The sequence below is a fragment of the Oncorhynchus tshawytscha genome, linkage group LG14 (genome assembly GCF_018296145.1).
Source record: "Oncorhynchus tshawytscha isolate Ot180627B linkage group LG14, Otsh_v2.0, whole genome shotgun sequence".
Classification (NCBI taxonomy): Eukaryota; Metazoa; Chordata; class Actinopteri; order Salmoniformes; family Salmonidae; genus Oncorhynchus; species Oncorhynchus tshawytscha.
Genome location: NC_056442.1, coordinates 12208592 through 12229185, shown reverse-complemented (window position 1 = coordinate 12229185; position 20594 = coordinate 12208592). Strand labels below are relative to the sequence as shown.

At 42.5% G+C, this 20594-nt stretch overlaps 1 protein-coding gene across 1 annotated transcript in view; it reads left to right on the top strand.

Annotated features, from left to right (window-relative positions):
• Positions 1 to 1441: 1441 nt before the first annotated feature.
• LOC112267734 (low-density lipoprotein receptor-related protein 1B-like) overlaps positions 1442 to 20594 on the top strand; it is a 63964-nt gene continuing 44811 nt past the window's right edge. Inside the window, exons 1-3 of the mRNA XM_042296648.1 lie at positions 1442 to 1459; positions 1576 to 1645; positions 15146 to 15283. Of these exons, the coding sequence (XP_042152582.1) occupies positions 1442 to 1459; positions 1576 to 1645; positions 15146 to 15283 (226 nt within the window). The remainder of the gene's footprint in view (positions 1460 to 1575; positions 1646 to 15145; positions 15284 to 20594) is intronic.

Genomic DNA, 20594 nt, shown 5'->3' with positions numbered 1-20594 from the left:
CATTCCTTAGAAAACCACTGCATATACAAAAGTATATTTTTGTGTTTTAAGCGACTCTGGAACCAGTGCCATGAAAAAGTATTTGTCCACTTTCTGATTTTCTCAATCCCAATTGAGATGTCCTGGCAAGACTTGGAACGAGCAGTTCATGCTTTAAAACAGTTCTGCATGGACCGAAATTCCTCCACATCAACATGAGAGACAGATCAACAACTGCAGGAAGTGTTTGGTTGGAGTCATTGAAGCTAAAGTTGGCACAACCAGTTATTGAGTGTAAGGGGGAAATTGCTTTTTCACACTCGGGCAAGGGGTGTTTCATAACTTTGTTTATGAAATAAATGAAATAAGTATGTAATTGTTGTGTTATTTGTTCACTCAGGTTCCCTTTCTCTAAACTTTTGGATGAAGATCTGAAAACATTCAGTATCAAAAATATGCAAAAGTAGAGAAAATTAGACAGGGGCAAATACGTGTTCACAGCACTGTACTTCTCTACCTAGTAATTACATAGGCAGTATAACTTCAATAACAAACATTACCTGTCAAAAGTTTGGACACACCTACTCATTCAAGGGTTTTCTTTATTTTTACAGTTTTCTATATTGTAGCACAATAGTGAAGACATCAAAACTATGAAATAACACATAGGGAATCATGTAGTAACCAAAAAAGTATTCAACAAATCACAATATATTTTATATTTGAGATTCTTTCAAAGTAGCCACCCTTTGCCTTGATGACAGCTTTGCACACTCTTGGCATTCTCTCAACCAGCTTCACCAGCTTCACCTTTTCCAACAGTCTTGAAGGAGTTCCCACATATGCTGAGCACTTGTTGGCTGCTTGTCCTTCACTCTGCGGTCCAACTCATCCCAAATCATCTAATTTGGGTTGAGGTCAGTGCGCACGCATGTCCCACGCCAGTCGCCCTTTATAAATCACAATAAACTCAAAATTTGCCACATGTGAGCGAGCGTCTTGTCCCATCCTTTTAACGCCCATGGTTGCCCATAAATAGTCAGTGAAACGCCCCTAATTAATATTCACCCACACTGACTGCATGATGACAATGGCGGCAAATCCCGACAGAATGGATAAAAAAATAAAATTCACCCAGTGAAAAATGGAAGTTCTTGTAGGGAAGGTTGAAACAAGAAAATATATATTGTTTGGTGGACACAGTGTGGGAATGCAAATTCCAAAAAGTCGTTAGAGTGGCAACATGTGACGGACGCTGTGAATGCTGCTGGCTCAAAAGGTTGGACCCTCTCAGAAAAAGAAAAAAAAGACGTGGTCAAAAGGTGCATAGCCTTACACAGACAAAGTGTTTGTGCCACTGGGACACCGGAGCTCAACCCCCTTGATGAGTGACTTGCCAGTAATTATAGGGGAATCTCTCCTGAGTGGAGTAGTGACGGAGGTGGAGGGGGACACATGCACGATGCACCGGATGATCCAGGTATGTAATAAGTATTTCCTCGTTTGAAACGAGTATAAATCAAATGCATTCAAGTTGTGTTTAAACATTTATTTTACACAAACAATTGTGACATTTTTAGTAGCTGTGTGTTCCAGCGGGGGGTCGGTGGTACTGCAGCTGAGCAGGAGCTGAGTGCGCCCAGGCCCGGCTTCTCCACTGCACCTCGTGCATCACAAAACCTCCACGGCCTCGTCCTCACAGACGCAGAGACACCATCGACGCTTTTAACGAGGTTGCCGAGGAGTTGAAGTGGGACAGGCACGGCTTGGTTTCTGCGGGTGCTTCTCTGTAAAGCTGGGCCTACTACAGCACAGAGATCCATGAGAACAGCTCTTGCTAATAATAATAAGCCACTTATCATCATTGGCCAGTAAATCTTGCTGGTCTCTGAAAATTCGCTCTCTCCGAATTCTTCCATTCGCCAAGTCTTCCAACAGCGCCAAAGCAGCCATTGTGCATCATTACGCATTGTAATTGCATGCCTTTTTTACCCCCACCCATTTGATTGTCTAAGCTACCTAACACCTTCAGGTGTGGTAATTACCCTGATTGTAACTGACTATTGTAAATGACAGGGCCATTATCACATTGACAGTTCTGCACAACCAACATGTGATAACAAGATATGAAACTGTGCACTCTTATCTGCCCGACTGAGGCATCGAAAACGGCATCAGTTTAACGTAATTTGTCTTGCTGTTCACCTTATTATGTATGAGAATAAATGTCATAACATGCAAGTATTGTATAATAATTACAGATCCAATTAAATATGATTCCCGATTAAACTGTACAACATATTTGAGGGGTTCTTTTGCAAAAAAAGATATCTCCGTTTGTACTTGTTATCCTAAATCATGTTTTTTGTGTGTTTTTTGTTTTGTGTGCACTCCAGGGAACTTTTCGATTTATTTTTACACAAACAGTTTCATCCTTCTGCCATCGGAGTCGCAGTTTCTCATTTCTCCAGGTTATGTACATACATATGGGTCAAAGTGTCCGAGGAAGGCCGCACAGTCTCCCGTCATGTTTGTTTTTATAAATCCCAATGTTTGCTTAGAAAGTGGCATAAGCCTTCTTTTGTGCCTACGCAATGTTTATAAATGAGACATCATCTGATGCAGCACTCCATCACTCTCCTTGGTCAAGTAGCCCATACACAGTCTGGAGGTGTGTTTTGGATCATTGTCCTGTTGAAAAACAAATGATAGTCCCTCTAAGGGCAAACCAGATGTGTCATGGTTCCACCTGTCATCAGAGGGCGGCAGAGACCGTCATAGAGACATTAACGACACTCAGATGTGTCCAATTTACTCATTATGATTTCCCTGTTAAAATAGGTGTTTTCTGTTGTCCTTTGCAGAAGCTTGAATTGTTTACCCTGTGCGTTCTTTTCCTGCGGCTACCTTTGCTCAGTAAAGAATGATGTTTATCCTTAACCACTGATTCCTCGTCTGGTCTCTTCTCTGCACCTGGGTCCAACGTTACCCCGTCACAAGATGAGATAGTGTATCGCTGCAGAATGTTATGGTAGCCTTGCTGGTTAAGTGTGCCTTGAATTCAAAATAAATCACAGACGGTGTCACCAAGAAAGCACACCCACACATCATCACACCTCCTCCTCCAGGCTTCACGTTGGGAACCACACATGCAGAGATCATCTGTTCACCTACTCTGCATCCCACAAAGACACGGTGGTTGGAACCAAAAATCGCAAATTTGGACTCACACCAAAGGACAGATTTCCACTGGTCTATTGTCCATTGCTTGTGTTTCTTGGACCAAGCAAGACTCTTCTTCTTATTGGTGTCCTTTAGTAGTGGTTTATTTGCAGCAATTCAACCATAAAGGCCTGATTCACACAGTCTCCTCTGAACAGTTAATGCTGAGATGTGTCTGTTACTTGAACTCTGTGAAGCATTTATTCAGGCTTCAATCTGAGGTGCAGTTAAAACTCTAAGGAACTTATCCTCTGCAGCAGAAGTAACTCTGGGTCTTTCTTTCCTGTGGCGGTCCTCATAAGAGCAAGTTTCATCACAGAGCCTGATGGTTTTTTTTTTTGCGACTGCACTTGATGAAACTTTCAAGATTCTTGAATGTAGTAATGATGGACTGTTGTTTCTCTTTGCTTATTTGAGCTGTTCTTGCCATAATATGGACTTGGTCTTTTACCAAATAGGGCTAACTTCTGTATACCACACCTACCTTGTGAAAACACAACTGATTGGCTCAAAAGCATTAAGAAGGAAATAAATTCCACAAATTACCTTTTAAGAAGGCACACCTGCTAATTGAAATGCATTCCAGGTGACTACCTCGTGAAGCTGGTTGAGAGTGTCAAGAGTGTGCAAAGCTGTCATCAAGGCAAAGGTTGGCTACTTTAAAGAATCTGAAATATAAAATATGTTTTAATTTCCTGAACACTTTTTTTGTTACTACATGATTCCGAATGTGTTATCTCATAGTTTTGATGTCTTCACTATTATTCTACAATGTAGACAATAGTAAAAAAAATAAAGAAAAACCCTTGAATGAGTAGGTGTCCAAACTTTTGACTGATTTACTCTATGTGTTTTTATTTTGAAAAGTTCTCTCAAATAAACTCAATGATGTATAACAACACCCCAGAATGTCACTGTGTTCCCTTGGATTAGTGCCTTACAGGGTCAAAGGTCAATAAAGGTCTGGACATGATCACTGGCTGAAAGTAATAGAAGCTATCCCAAGGTCAACAACTACAACAACAACCATTGTATTTGTGAAATGTGATGTTAGCCGAGAACCAAAGAGAATTGGATCCATGCAGAGTCTAAGGGTCCAGGTATATGCTAAATCAATTCTGCTCTGACTGCTGTTGTGCAGGGCAGTCATTGTTACTTTGTCATACAAACAAACCAAAACCTTTTGCCTACACACAATTAGGCCGGAGAACGAGGCCAAGGGTTAGGAGGCTGTCAAAGATCATGTAGCAGAGAGAGAGAGGGAGTGAGAGGAAGAGAAAGAGAGATTTGTTTAGATCAGTTTGTGATCCCATACTGTATAGGAACAATTAAGGTATCTTATCTGAAACGCTGAACGTCCCACAGCCAAAAACAAAACTCATAACACACTAGCACTCAGCACTCCTGTTTTAAAGGTGTTTCAGTCCATGCCAAGGGAAATAATATTAAGTACCATGACTGTGAAATCCACTCTGAATTTTTTAAATGAGCCCAATAAATTATTCATGTGTTCTTAGTGGAGGAATTATTTTGGAGGATCATGACTCTTGACTGACTGTGTGTGTGTGTGAGTGTGTTTGTGTGTTGATAAATGCTTGATAGACTGCTGTTGTGGAGGGGAAAAGACCTGACCTACAGAATGGAACGTTGCACTACTCATGAAGGTTTGTTCATTTAAAGTTTACATTGATTTGACTCATGTTAAGTTAGCCTACAGTGCTTTGCATCCTAAAATATTGAAATATGAAGGATTTATTGGCGTTCCTAATACTCAATGATATGAGTCATTTATCCAATAGCTACAGAGGTGTACAATATGAAAATGACCCGAGAAAGTACTGGGAAAGTCAGAAAGCTTTTTGTTCTCTAGGCTATTATTTGTAGTGTTTCTATATTGGCTATGCTGTTTGAAACCAGGAGCCACATGTTCCAAGACAGATGACTAAATACTTTTAAACCAGTTTGTGCTCTTGAGAATGAGTCTCTAAGCTATCAAACAACAACACTATTCGACATCTGACTTGGAGGAGTTTTTTTTACAAACAAACGGTTTCACTCTGGGATGGTTAAGACACAGCGAAGTGGAGCAGCTCCTTTTGAACCGATTCTGCTGAGGTCGTCTCTCTTCTCTTGGTTTTTTCCCCCCTACACAAATAATTCATTTGTTTGTGAAAGCAGATGAACGTACAGTGACTTTTGCTTTTATGGGGCGAGGTGTTCTGCCCACTACCTCTGCGGGGGGCAAGGAATTAAACTGCTAATAAAACAATTATGAAGGTTCCAACAGAATATATCCTGCCGTTATGGTAATATGCTTTCCTCTGGTTCACCCTCAAATGTAGGTGATGCAATGCATCTTGTTTTCTTGGAAAGTGAGATGTGAACTACAGGAGTAAAGTATGTAAGGAATAGATATTTGGCTCAATAGTAGCCTTTTATCAATCAATATTAACTTGCACTCAGGGTCTCGGGGGCGGCAGGTAGCCTAGTGGTTAGAGTGTTGAAAACCCCGAGCTGTCAAGGTATTGAAACCCCGAGCTGTCAAGGTAAAAATCTGTAGTTCTGCCCCTGGATAAGGCAGTTAACCCATGGTTCCCCAGTAGTCATTGTAAATAAGATTTTGTTCTTAACTGACTTGCTTAGTTAAATTAAAATACATCTCATGGTCTTGTTTCTATGTTTGTTAGGATGGCCAACATCAAGTGGATTGGCATGAAGTTATAGCTAACTCTGTGAAGACCCACAGCCATTCTTTTGAATGGAAGTCCTAGTGCTGAATGTTGCCCTAAAGTCATAAGGGCTGAGCTCCTCTTGAAAATTGCACTCAATTGTGCCAAAGTGGGAAATGCACTTTCAGAGAGTAGAGGATTTTCTATTCCAAACACCAAACATACACCCCCCCATTGGGGGATAGCTGCAGCTTAATATAGTTTAATTCTGCCTGACTAATTTTTCATCACTAAATATTTATTCAATTCCCATGTGGACAGACTGTCATTTGGAGTTTTTTAACAGTGTGACACTGCTTGAGTCTTTGTTCTGGTATTTATCTGATATTTACCAGTAGATATTATTGATGATAAAAAAGCAGGGTGTGTAATAATTTGAGAAAAAACACGAGATTATAAGAGGCCACTTTCATGACAGAACAATGATCCCTGTGAAGTACTGTACTGTAATTGAGAATCCAGTAATACATTAGACTGAGTCACCTCCATTCAGTATAAACTGTAGTATACTATAAATATGTGATGCAGAAAATGCAGACGGAATCACGGAATCCAGACATTTTGAACAATACATGCATTTTTTTTTTTACTTAGTAGAAAATGTATTCATTGAGCTTATTAGAAAAGTAGTTATTAATTGCACTAGTTTATCATAATTAATTAAAATAATGCGTCAGGGATTTGTATTTCCTGCAACTTTCTGAAGAAGTAAGAGCATGATGGAAATTAGCTACAACACAAAGGCTTTACCAAAAACCGTCCCAGTTAAATGTTTACTGCAAAGTAGACCTACCTGGGAAAATGATATCATGATGATTTTTATCAATCGAGTGGGCAAACTCTGCCATCACATGTGCAATAGCCTACAAAACACTGCTAGCCAAACACAAGTCTCTACACACTTTACTTAAAGTGGAAACCCTTTAGACCCTCCAAAAAAGTGGACCTCTGATGTGGTTTAAGCATTGTTGTGGACTTAGAACATCAAATTTGGTTTTGCTTAAAAAAATATATATATATATACGAGAAAATGAAATGTGGCAACAAACAATTACCGGAATTTGGCAAAAAATAAAACAGATTTTATATGACCCTAACCATGAATTGAATTACGTTTCTAAATTGTCGTTCACCAAACCATTTAACATTCCCTTTCAGCTTGTTCTAATGTAAAAACGTGGCTTGCCCTTGCTCTAGTTATTGTGAAGGTCTGAAATCTTTAGCGAAGCACATCACTTCTCCTAGTGATCACAGACTGTGAGTCTGACAGGCAGAAGGAGGTGGTGAACTTGTCAACGTTCTCAGCAAAGCTTCCTTTTTAGGAGCAGAAGACTTAAACATGCCTGTAGGGTCTGTTTGTATGAGCCCGTGCAGTTATTTCTAGCAAATCTATTTCAGAAACCAACCAAAGTAATATGTTTGTTCAACTTTGACAAATTATCATTATAATATCACAGACAAATTGTAATTTTTCGGAAAGTAATTTCAACCACATTGTTTATTTACACATTTAATTATTTACAGTATAGTCTATTTACATAGTTTGATGATACCAATGTAATTGTCAATGTACAATTCTGACATGTATTGTTGTGGTGTTATACTGTGTTTGGGTAAAGTGCAGGTGTTCTAAATTGTTGATCTCCAATAGGGGATAAGTACATTAGGGTGTCTAGTTTGAGAAACAGACGCCTCAGAAGTCCTCAACTGGCGGCTTCATTAAATAGTACCAGCAAAACACCAGTCTCAACGTCAACAGCGAAGAGGCGACTCCAGGATGCGGGCCTTCTAGGCAGAGTTCCTCTGTCCAGTGTCTATGTTCTTTTGCCCATCTTAATCTTTTTTTTTTATTGGCCAGTCTGAGATATGGCTTTTTCTGCCAGCATCCTGGAGTCGCATCTTCACTGTTGATGTTGAGACTGGTGTTTTGCGGATAGGATTTAATGAAGCTGCCAGTTGAGGACTTGTGAAGCATCTGTTTCTCAAACTAGACACTCTAATGTACTTGTCCTCTTGCTCAGTTGTGCACAGTTGTCCTTCCTCTCCCCTTCTCTTCCTATTCTGGCTAGAGACAGTTTGCACTGTTCTGTGAAGGGAGGAGTACACATCGTTGTATGAGATCTTCAGTTTTCTGGCAATTTCTTGCATGGAATAGCCTTCATTTCTCAGAACAAGAATAGACGGATGAGTTTCAGAAGAAAGTTCTTTGTTTCTGGTTATTTTGAGCCTGAAATCGAACCCACAAATGCTGATGCTCCAGATACTCAACTAGTCTAAAGAAGACCAGTTTTTATTGCTTCTTTGATCACCACAACAGTTTTCAACACAGGAGTGATGGTTGCTGATAATGGGCCTGTAAAGGCATTCAGAGGTGGAAGAAGGATCGGACCAAAGCGCAGCGTGGTAAGTGTTCATGATGATTTATTCAAAACGAACTGAACACTGAAATATAAAACAATAAACGATGTAAACAAAACGAAAACCGAAACAGTACCGTGTGGCCCAAACACTCACATGGAAACAAACACCCCCAAACCAAAAGTGAAACCCAGGCTACCTACGTAAGTATGATTCTCAATAAGGGACAATGATTGACAGCTGCCTCTGATTGAGAACCATACTGGGCTGAACTCAAAACCCCAACATAGAAAAACACACATAGACTGCCCACCCAACTCACGCCCTGACCATACTAAAACAGAGACAAAACAAAGGAACTAAGGTCAGAACATGACAGGGCCTCTGTACGCCATGTAGATATTCCATACAAAATATGCCGTTTCCAGCTACAATAGTCATTTACAACATTAACAATGACTACGCTGTATTTCTGATAAATTTGATGTCATTTTAATGGACAAAAAACATGCTTTTCTTTCAAAAACAAGGACATTTCTACCTTTTGAACAGTAGTGTATGTACATGTACAGAGCTCTCTTTTTTTACTGCCTTCCTGTGACATTATTATAATTAGATTCTAAAACAGAGTATCAGATTTCACCCAAAACAACATCAATTCAATATTGACAATATAAATGGATCAAGTCATTAAAAAATGAAAAGATCAAATTCTGCAAATAAACACATTTTGAAGTTGCGCCAAAGTCCTTTTAGGGAGTGTCAGTTTAGAAGCAGCTGTCACACCGAGGTATATTTATTTTTGGAGAGAAAAGGATCGAAGACGAAACAAAGTCTAAAACACATACACAAACAGCTTCTCTGGAGGCTTAGCTGAGCAGCAGAAAAGATGCTGTCAGAGGTTTAAGTGCCTGACAGCCAAGAAACATCTTCAAAACAAGGATAGACAGACGAGTTTCAGAAGAAAGTTCTTTGTTTCTGCCCATTTTGAGCCTGTAATCGAACCCACAAATGCTGATGCTCCAGATACTCAACTAGTCTAAAGAATGCCAGTTTTATTGCTTCTTTAATCAGAACAACAGTTTAAAGCTGTGTTAACATAATTGCAAAATGGTTGATAATGGGCCTCTGTACGCTTATGTAGATATTCCATTAAAAATTAGCCGTTTCCAGCTACAACAGTCATTTACAACATTAACAATGTCTATACTGTATTTCTGATCAGTTTGATGTTATTTTAATGGACAAAAAGTTAGCTTTCTCTCAACACAAGGACATTTCTAAGTGACCCCAAACTTTTGAACAGTAGTGTATTGTCACGTTCTGACCTTTATTTCCTTTGTTTTGTCATTATTTAGTATGGTCAGGACGTGAGTTGGGGTGGGCAGTCTATGTTTGTTTTTCTATGTTTTGGGTATTTCTATGTTTTGGCCTAGTATGGTTCTCAATCAGAGGCAGGTGTCATTAGTTGTCTCTGATTGAGAATCATACTTAGGTAGCCTGGGTTTCACTGTGTGTTTGTGGGTGATTGTTCCTGTCTCTGTGTTTGCACCAGATAGGACTGTTTAGGTTTTCGCACATTTATTGTTTTGTTAGTTATTTCATGTCTAGTTCCTTTATTAAAGAACATGAATAACCACCACGCTGCATTTTGGTCCGCTTCTCCTTCACCAGAGGAAAACCCTTACAGAATCACCCACCAACCACAACAGGACCAAGCGGTGTGGTAACGGGCAACAGCAACAGCAGCGAAAAGAGGAATGGACATGGGAGGATGAGTTGGATGGTAAAGGACCCTGGGCACAGCCTGGAGAATATCGCCGCCCCAAAGAAGAGCTGGAGGCGGCGAAGGCGGAGAGGCGCTGGTATGAGGAGGCAGCACGGCGGCGTGGATGGAAGCCCAAGAGTCAGCCCCAAAAATTTATTGGGGGGGGACACACAGGAAGTGTGGTGAAGCCAGGTAGGAGACCTGCGTCAACTTCCTGTGCTTACCGGGGGGCTGGAGATACCGGGCAGGCACCGTGTTATGCTGTGAAGCGCACGGTGTCCCCAGTGCGGGTGCATAGCCCGGTGCGTACATTCCAGCTCCGCGTATCGGCCGGGCTAGAGTGAGCATTGAGCCAAGTGCCATGAAGCCGGCTCTACGCAGCTGGTCTCCAGTGCGTCTCCTTGGGCCGGCTTACATGGCACCAGCCTTGCGCCTTGGTGTCCCCGGTTCGCCTGCATAGCCCAGTGCGGGCTATTCCACCTCGCCGCACTGGCAGGGCGACCGGGAGCATGCAACCAGGTAGGGTTGGGCAGGCTCGGTGCTCAAGAGCCCCAGTGCGCCTGCACGGTCCGGTCTATCCGTCACCACCTCCACGCACCAGCCCTCCGGTGGCAGCCCCCTGCACCAGGCTGTCTCTCCGGCTCATCCTTACAGGGTCTCCCGCCTGTCCAGCGCTGCCGGAGCCTTCCTCCTCTCCAGCGCTGCCGGAGTCTCCCGCCTCTCCGGCGCTGCTAGAGCCTTCCTCCTCTCCAGGGCAGCCGGAGTCTCCCGCCTGTTCGGCGCTACCAGAGCTCCCGCCCCTCATTACAGAGGTGCTAGAGCCCCTCATTCCAGAGGCGCCAGAGCTACTCAGTCCAGCACTGTCAGAGCCTTCCTCTCCAGCGTTGCCGGAGCTTCCCGTCTGCCCAGCGCCATCTGAGCTTCCCGTCTGCCCAGCGCCATCTGAGCTACCCATTTGCCCAGCGCCACCCGTCAGCCCAGAGGCGCCAGGGCCCCTCAGCCCAGAGGCGCCAGAGCCCCTCAGCCCAGAGGCGCCAGAGCCCCTCAGCCCAGAGGCGCCAGAGCCCCTCAGCCCCGAGCAGCCGCACCTCTGTCCCGAGCAGCCGCACCTCTGTCCCGAGCTGCCTGAGCGCTCTGGTTTTCATCAAGGATCTCTCTGTACTTTTCTCTGTTCATCTTTCCCCCGATCCTGACTAGTCTCCCAGTCCCAGCCGCTGAAAAACATCCCCATAGCATGATACAGTCACCAGCATATTTCACCGTAGGGATGGTGACAGGTTTCCTCCAGACGTGACGCTTCGCATTTAGGCCAAAGGGTTCAATCTTGGTTTCATCAGACCAGAAAATCTTGTTTCTCATGGTTTGAGAGTCTTTAGGTGCCTTTTGGCAAACTCCAAGTGGGCTGTCATGTGCTCTTCCATCTGGCCATTCCACCATAAAGGCCTGATTGGTGGAGTGCTGCAGAGATGTCCTTCTGGAAGGTTCTACCATCTCCACAGAGGAACTCTAGAGCTCTGTCAGTGACCATCGGTTTCATGATCACCTCCCTGACCAAGGCCCTTCTCCCCCGATTGCTCAAGTTTAGCCGGGCGGCCAGCTCTAGGAAGAGTCTTGGTGGTTCCAAACTTCCATTTAAGAATGATGGATGCCACTGTGTTCTTCGCTACCTTCAATGCTGCAGATTGTGCCTCGACACAATCCTGTATTGGAGCTCTACTATCAACTGTGGGACCTTATATAGACAGGTGTGTGCCTTTCCAAATCATGTCCAATCAGTTGAATTTACCACAGGTGGGCTCCAATCAAGTTATAGAAACACCTCAAGCACAGAGGCACTGAGTTTAAATGTAGGCCTTGAAACACATCCACAGGTACACCTCCAATTGGCTCAAATGATGTCAATTAGCCTATCAGAAGCTTCTAAAGTCATGACATCATTTTTCTGAATTTTCCAAGCTGTTCAAAGGCACAGTCAACTTAGTGTATGTAAACTTCTGACCCACTGGAATTGTGATACAGTGAATTATAAGTGAAATAATCTGTCTGTAAACAATTGTTGGAAAAATTACTTGTGTCATGCACAAAGTAGATGTCGTAACCGACTTGCCAAAACTATAGTCTGTTAACGCCATGTGGAGTGGTTGATACACTTATATTGGAGTCATTAAAACCTGTTTATTTAAACTTCAGACTTCAAATGTACGTGGGAACTCCTTCAAGACTGTTGGAAAAGCATTCCAGGTGCTGGATGAGAGAATGCGTAGAGTGTGCAAAGCTGTCATCAAGGCTAAGGGTGGCTACTTTGAGGAATCTCAAATATAAAATATATCTTAATTTGTTTAACACTTTTTTGGTTACTACATGATTCCATATGTGTTATTTCATAGTTTTGATGTCTTCACTATTATTTTACAATGTAGAACATTTAAAAAATAAAGAAAAACGAGTAGGTGTGCAAACTTTTGACTGGTACTGTATATCGAGTTGAAGTCGGATGTATACATACACCTTACACGGAACCCAAACCGGCTGCGCGCTTGCGCCATCGTGCGCTATCGTGCATACATTTATTTTGTCCACCTCCACCAAACGCGATCACGACACGCAGGTTAAAATATCAAAACAAACTCTGAACCAATGAGATTAATTTGGGGACAGGTCGAAAAGCATTAAACATGTATGGCAATTTAGCTTGCTAGCTAATTTGTCCTATTTAGCTAGCTTGCTGTTGCTAGCTAATTTGTCCTTGGATATAAACATTGAGTTGTTATTTTACCTGAAATGCACAAGTTCCTCTACTCCGACAATTAATCCACACATAAAACGGCCAACTGAATCGTTTCTCGTCATCTCTCCTCTTTCCAGGCTTTTTCATCTTTGAACTTATATGGTGATTGGCATCTACACTTTCATAGTATCACCACGACGACCGGCAAAACATTTAGTCTTTCAATCCCCCACGTGGGTATAACCAATGAGGAGATGGCACGTCGGTACCTGCTTCTATAAACCAATGAGGAGTTGGGAGAGGCAGGACTTTCTGCGTCAGAAATAGGAATGACTTCTATTTTAGCCCTTGGCATCGCAGACGCTCATTGGCGCGCACGAGCAGTGTGGGTGTAATAATTGAATAACATGGATTTCAACATTTATTTTGCGACGCTTGCGAATGCGACGTGTCCGGTCTGGTCAGCATGTTAGCCAAAGCCGTCACATCTGCTCCTGCTAAGCCCTCTGGTGTTTATCCGGTGTCTTTTTGACCTGCAGTTACTCCCCCTGTACTCTCTCTCTCACCCTCTGTGTGATTGTGTGGATGGAGTCAGAGCAGATCCCTACCAGCTGCAACTCGTCCCATAATCAAGACCTCTACAAATACTCAGTCCTGCCACTCCCTCTGCCAGATTGTAATCTCTGCTCAGTCAGTTCATGATTCTAGCCTTTTATGATTATTCAGGATTCTGTTACTCTGCTGTGCCTGTTTCCCTGCCTGACATCGCGTATCCTCTCATTGCAGTTTACCTCTCTGGCTCCTGTCTCCCGTTCCACATCACATCACCCAACAACCTAGTTTTGGATTACTCAATACCACTACCTTGGATTCCCCTCAGGACCTGTTTACCCTGTTCTAGCCTAGCTAACTCCAACCTCAGTCTCCACATCTGTTTTTTCTGCAACTCATCCAAGCTTCCCCAAATCTGACTCCATATCTCCCTGTGTAACAGTGAATATTTTGGTTTGTTAATCCCTGCTTCCTCATCTGAGTGTGCTCTTGGGTTCCCCTGTCGCTCCACCTAACAGAAGCTCAGTTTTTCACAATTCCTGACATTTAATCCTAGAAATTGGTAGCACATTCTTAAAATAAAGTGGTGATTCTAACTGACCTAAGACAGGGAATTTTTACTAGGATTAAATGTCAGGAATTTTGAAAAACTGAGCTTCTGTTAGGCGGAGCGACAGGGCAACCCAAGAGCACACTCAGGTAAGGCTATTTGGCTAAGGTGTATGTAAACGTCTGACTTCAACTGTATGCTGAGCACTTGTTGGCTGCTTTTCCTTCACTCTGCGGTCCAACTCATCCCAAACCATCTCAATTGGGTTGAGGTCGGGTGATTGAGGAGGCCAAGTCATCTGATGCAGCACTCCATCTCTTTCCTTCTTGGTCAAATAGCCCTTACACAGCCTGGAGGTGTGTTGGGTCATTGTCCTAAGGGCAAACCAGATGGGACGGCGTATCGCTGCAGACTGCTGTGATAGCCATGCTGATTAAGTGTGCCTTGAATTCTAAATAAATCACTGAGTGTCACCAGTAAAGCACCCCCACATCATCACACCTCCTCCTCCATTCTTCACTGTGGGAAACAAATATGCAGAGATCATCCGTTCACCTACTCTACATGTTTCCGTAGGGGTGACAGGTAGCCTAGTGGTTAGAGTGTCAGGCCAGTAACCAAAAGATTGCTGGATCGAATCCCTGAACTGACTAGGTAAAAATATGTCGTTCTTCCCCTGAACAAGGCAAACTATTCCTCGGTAGGCTGTCATTGTAAATATGATTTTGTTCTTAAATGACTTGCCTAGTTAAATAAAGTTTACACACTTATGTGAAGTTTTGATATCTTCATTATTATTCTACAATGTATAAAATAGTAAAAATAAAGAAAAATCAGTAGCTATGTCCAAACATTTGACTGGTACTGTATCTATTTTTTTCTTCTTCACATTTTCAAAATGATATATTATCCTCTTGCTGGGATGATAAAAGTGGAGCATGGATCCGTAGGGAAAGTCAATAGAGGGAAATCTTGGGTGTTAACCATGAAGCACCAACTCTAAAGAAAACATGCACGGTGTATGTTTGACAAGACTGGAGCAATGCTGGGTTGAACATGTGGGGATGGTAAACGTGTACCACCAACACAATAATCTAGTTACAGACAGTCATGTATAGACCAATACACTTTTGTGTTTTTTTTTGTCATGGGAAAGATAGCTTAACTTTACTAGTTCTCATAAGCCTACTGTGTCTTCATGTTCATGACCAAATCAAGACTATTATTTTGAACCCATCATTTTCTCTTCTCATTTACAGGTACAAAAGCTGAGTTGGTGAGATGTCCGCCGAATCACGTGCAGTGCATCGGCTCCAAAAGGTGCATTCACTTTAATAAACTTTGCGATGGAGCGAGAGATTGTGAGGACGGATATGATGAAGGAGTACACTGTCGAGGTGAGTGTGTCGTTGAGTGAAACTATGGTGGATATAATCATTAACTACATTCATCAATCGGACTCCATTATTATGTGAATAAATGCAAGAGGCACTGTACATCTATGGAGGATCTAGCCTTACCTCACCTCTCAGTATGACTATAATGAACATGTGTCTATTTTGCACCGATATGCAATTATCAAGAGACAGATACAAATAGCTATTCCTGGCGAACAATGTTCTAGCATTCATTTATCGTGTCAAGCAGGGATGTCAAGGTGGAACCTAAGCATATACGTGTAGTGTATATATGTGTTTACCAATATGCCTAATAATTACTCCGCATTTACTCAATTCAACTAAAGGGATGTATTAGTCACAAAATAATTTGCGGTCAAACAATTCCAGTGTACATGAAATACATGATACATTACAAAGTAGATGACTGTCAGCTAAATGAGACTTAATGCGGTTACATATATCTTCGGTTCAAAATAATCTCTAAGAGAAAAGTCTATGTTTGATACACTAAGGAGCTTACTAACAAGTTCTCAAAGTATGAACGAATTCACTGACTTAAAAAAAAAAAAAAAAAAAAAAAAAAAAAAAACGATTCAGGCAGAAACTCACACCCAACCTGAATTAACATTTCTTTGCACTTTGCTAGTTAAAACAATGTGCAGGAAAACACACCAAGATTCTAATCGAATCAACTAACTGAAAATGATAAGAGCACACCCGTGTTACTCCTGTTTTAACTATCTGCCGTCAGCATAACACAGTGTCCCTGTAACAAAAAATCCAGAGCAGTTACAGTACAATAGAAGATCTCAGAATTCGTAGCTCTTTATGAACTCTTGAAACAATCCAAACATGACAATTTATACTGAACAAAATTATAAATGCAACATGTAAAGTGTCGGCCCCATGTTTCATGAGCTGAAATAAAAGATCCCAGAAATAATCCATACACACAAAAAGCTTATTTCTCTAAAATGTAATTTCTCTAATTTGTTTACATCCCTGTTAGTGAGCATTTCTCCTTTTCCAAGATAATCCATCCACCTGGCAGGTGTGGCATATCGCGAAGCCGCTTAAACAGCATGATCATTACACAGGTGCACCTTGTGCTGGGGATAATAAAAGGCCACTCTAAAATGTGAGTTTTGAGTTTTGTCACGCAACACATTGCCACAGATGTCTCAAATTTTGAGGGAGTGTGCAATTGGCATGCCAACTGCAGGAATATCCACCAGAGCGGTTTCCAGATAATTTAATGTTAATTTTCTCCTCCAACGTCGTTTTATAGAATTTGGCAGTATGTCCAACTGGCCTGACAACCGCAGACAATGTGTAACCATGCCAGCCCAGGACCTCCACATCCGTCTTCTTCACCTACAGGATCATTTGAGACTAGACAGCTGATGAAACTGTGGGTTTGCACAACTAAAGCATTTCTGCACAAACTTTCAGAAACCGTCTCAGGGAAGCTCATCTGCGTTCTCGTCGTCCTTAACAGGGTCTTGACCTGACTAGTTCGGCATCGTAACCGACTTCGGTGGGCAAGTGTGCACTTCACGGATGAATCCCGGTTCCAACTGTACCGTGTATGGCATCGTGTGATGTCAACGTGATGTCAACGTGAACAGGGTGTCCCATGGTGGCGGTGGGGTTATGGTATGGGAAGCCTATGGACAACGAACACAATTGCATTTCATCAATGGCAATTTGAATGCACAGAGATCCCGTGACGAGATCCTGAGGCCCATTGGCATGCCATTCACCCGCCTCCATCACCTCATGATTTAGCATGATAATGCTGGAAACCTGAAAATGTCCCAGTTCTCCCATGGCCTGCATACTCACCAGACATGTTTGGGATACTTTAGATCAACGTGTATGACAGCGTGTTCCAGTTCCCGCCAATATCCAGCAACTTCACACAGCCCTTGAAGAGGAGTGGGACAACATTCCACAGGCCTCAATCAGCAGCCCGATCATCGACACCTTAATTGGGGAGGACGGGCTCATAGTAATGGCTGGAACAAAATGTGGAATGGTATCGAACACATCAAACACATGGTTTCTATGTGTTTGATATCATTCCATTTACTCCATTTCAGCCATTATTATGAGCCGTCTTCCTCTCAGCAGCCTCCCATGGAGTCATCATGCTGGGCCTGCAAGTCACTAGTCACGAGTGTCACCTTCTCAAATGTTTCCACAACAGTGTTCCCCCTGTGGATACTCTGCATTGTAGAAAACAATCAGAGGAACCAGAGAAATATGTGGAGAGAGGTGATTAGACCTTAAACTCTTAACAAGATGGTCACCATCTGCTGGGCCTGCATGAACTTCTTGTTCATGGTCGTTAGAGACTTGGTGCTCTCGTCATAGAAGGTATACTCCCACCAGGGTGCAACGTCAGTCTCCAGGAGTACCCTGCCTAGAATGGTTAGTTATCCTATTGTGGAATCCTCCATCACCTCCATCAGAAAGTGTGTGACTTAGCTGGACAGGTCAGGCCCCATCATCGGAGTTCGTTTCACAGTTGATGACACATCACTATTTGTGAAGACTTGGAAAGCATTCCAAATAGCAATACAGTGAATGTACACACATTAACATGACATCCTACTCTGCAATGTATGACAAATACAGATTACGAAATAAATGTCTCATGACAACAATAATAAGTTGTGAATAAAGTTTCACGATCATTAGTATGAAAACTAGCCACCAAAATGATCCCGTCAACTACTTGATTCAAACAGAGGATGAATTAGTTGCCTAATAGTAAACTGGGTGGTGCAGTGGTCAAAAGCCCAGAAAATTGTCAGAGACTCCGATCACCCAAGTTATAGACTGTTTTCTCTGCTACCGCACGCCAAGCCAAGTCTAGGACCAAAAGGCTCCTCAACCGCCTCTACCCCCAAGCCATAAGACTGCTGAACAATTAATAAAATTGCCAACGGGACAATTTACATTGACCCCTCCCCCCTCCTTTTTGTACACTGCTGCTACTCGCTGTTTATTATCTATGCATAGTCACTTCACTCCCAGCTAAATGTATAAATGACCTCATCTAACCTGTACACTCGGCACCGATGCCCCTTGTATGTAGCCTCGTTATTGGTATTCTTATTGTGTTACTTTTTATTATTACTTTTTATTTGAGTCTACTTGGTAAATATTTTCTTAACTCTCCTTGAACTGCGCTGCTGGTTAAGGGCTTGTAAGTAAGCATTTCATGGTGAACTCTACATTTATTGTATTCGGTGCATGTGACAAATACAGTTTGATTTTACCACAGTGCGTAGTTGCCACTACAGTCTGGGGTTCGATCCACATGGGACGGCACACAATTGGCCCAGCGCCATTCGGGGTAGTGGAGATTTCCTTGGCTCATCAGGCTCTGGCGTCTCCTTGTGACAAGGCCGGTGGCCTGCAGGCTGACTCTGGTCGTCAGTCAAACGGTGTTTCCTCCGACACATTGGTGCAGCTGACATCTGGGTTAAGAGATCAGTGTGATAACAAGTAGGCGGCCAGGCGGGTCATGTTTCGCAGGATGTGTGACTCGACCTTCGCCTCTCCCGAGCCCATTGAGGAGTTGCAGAAATAAGCCAATGGATCTAATTTGGGGAGGAAACGGTGTAAAAGAATACACTTGTGGCCATACCACCCTAAACATGGCTGTTCGGGATTGGGCCTGGTTACTACTGTGATACCCCCTGGGAATACCAGGTGCCGTAAGCTCAAAAAAACATTTAAATAATTTTAAAAAGTTAACTGGTGACTTAATTGGGTGATTAATGGGGAAATAACTTTTCATTTGTTGGTGCAAACACATTTTTTTTTTAGGCAATTTGAAGTTCCTTAACCTGAAGTCTACGCCACTTTGTCTGTGATTGGTCAATAGTAATACTCCTAGTAGCAGTGGCAACACGAAGTGTTTTCATGCACATTTCTCCACTTGAGAAATACTGCACCAAACATTGTAGCTATAAAATTGCGCAACTCCTCTGCAAAAACTTCCAAATGAATGACAGATTTCTTGATCTACTCTACATGACCAAAAGTATGTGGACACTTGCTTGTCGAACATCTTATTCCAAAATCATGGGCATTAATATGGAGTTGGTCCCCCCTTTGCTGCTATAACAGCTGCCCCTCTTCTGGGAAACCTTTCCACTAGACGTTGGAACATTGCTGCAGGGACTTGCTTCCATTCAGCCACAAGAGCACAGAATCGTCTAGAATGTCATTGTATGTTGTAGATTTACCTTCACTGGAACTAAGGGGCCTAGCCAGAACCATGAAAAAGCATTATTCCTCCTCCAGCAAACTTTACCGTTGGCACTATGCATTCGGGCAGGTAGTGTTCTCCTGGCATCCACCAAACCCAGATTCGTCCGTCTCACTGCCAGATGGTGGAGCATGATTCATCACTCTAGAGCAGTAGTTCCCAAACTTTTTATAGTCCCATACCCCTTCAAACATTCAACCTCCAGCTGCACACCCCCTCTAGCACCAGGGTCAACAGACTCTGTTTTTTGCCATCATTGTAAGCCTGCCACACACACACTATACGATAAATGTTTTAAACATAAGAATGAGTGTGAGTTTTTGTCAAGACCCGGATCGTGGGAAGTGACAAAGAGCTCCTATAGGACCAGGGCACAAATAAAAATATAATAATAATCAATTTGCTCTTTATTTAGCCATCTTACATATAAAACTTTATTTGTTCATTGAAAATGGTTAATAACTCACCACAGGTTAATGAGAAGGGTGTGCTTGAAAGGATGCACATAACTGCAATGTTGGGTTGTATTGGTGAGAGTCTCAGTCTTAAATAATTTTCCACACACAGTATATGCCTGTATTTCGTTTTCATGCTAGGGGGCCAAGAATCCACTCTCACATCGGTACGTGGTTGCAAAGGGCATCAGTGTCTTAGCAGCGTGATTTGCCAAGGCAGTATACTCTGAGCCCAGCCCTATCCAGAAATCTGGCAGTGGCTTCCGATTAAATAACATTTTCACAGAACCACTTGTTGCAATTTCGATGAGGCTGTCTTGTTCAGATATCAATAAGTGGACTGGAGTCAGGGCATGAAAGGGATAAGGAATCCAATTGTTTGTGTCATCCGTTTCGGGAAAGTACCTGTGTAATTGCGCACCCAACTCACTCAGGTGCTTAGATAAACATATCACATTTGACATTGTCCCTAAGCTTGAGTTCATTGCAGACAGAAAATCATACAATGATGGAAAGACCTGTGTGTTGTCCAGAGAAGAGCTCCAACTTCTTAATCATAGCCTCAGTT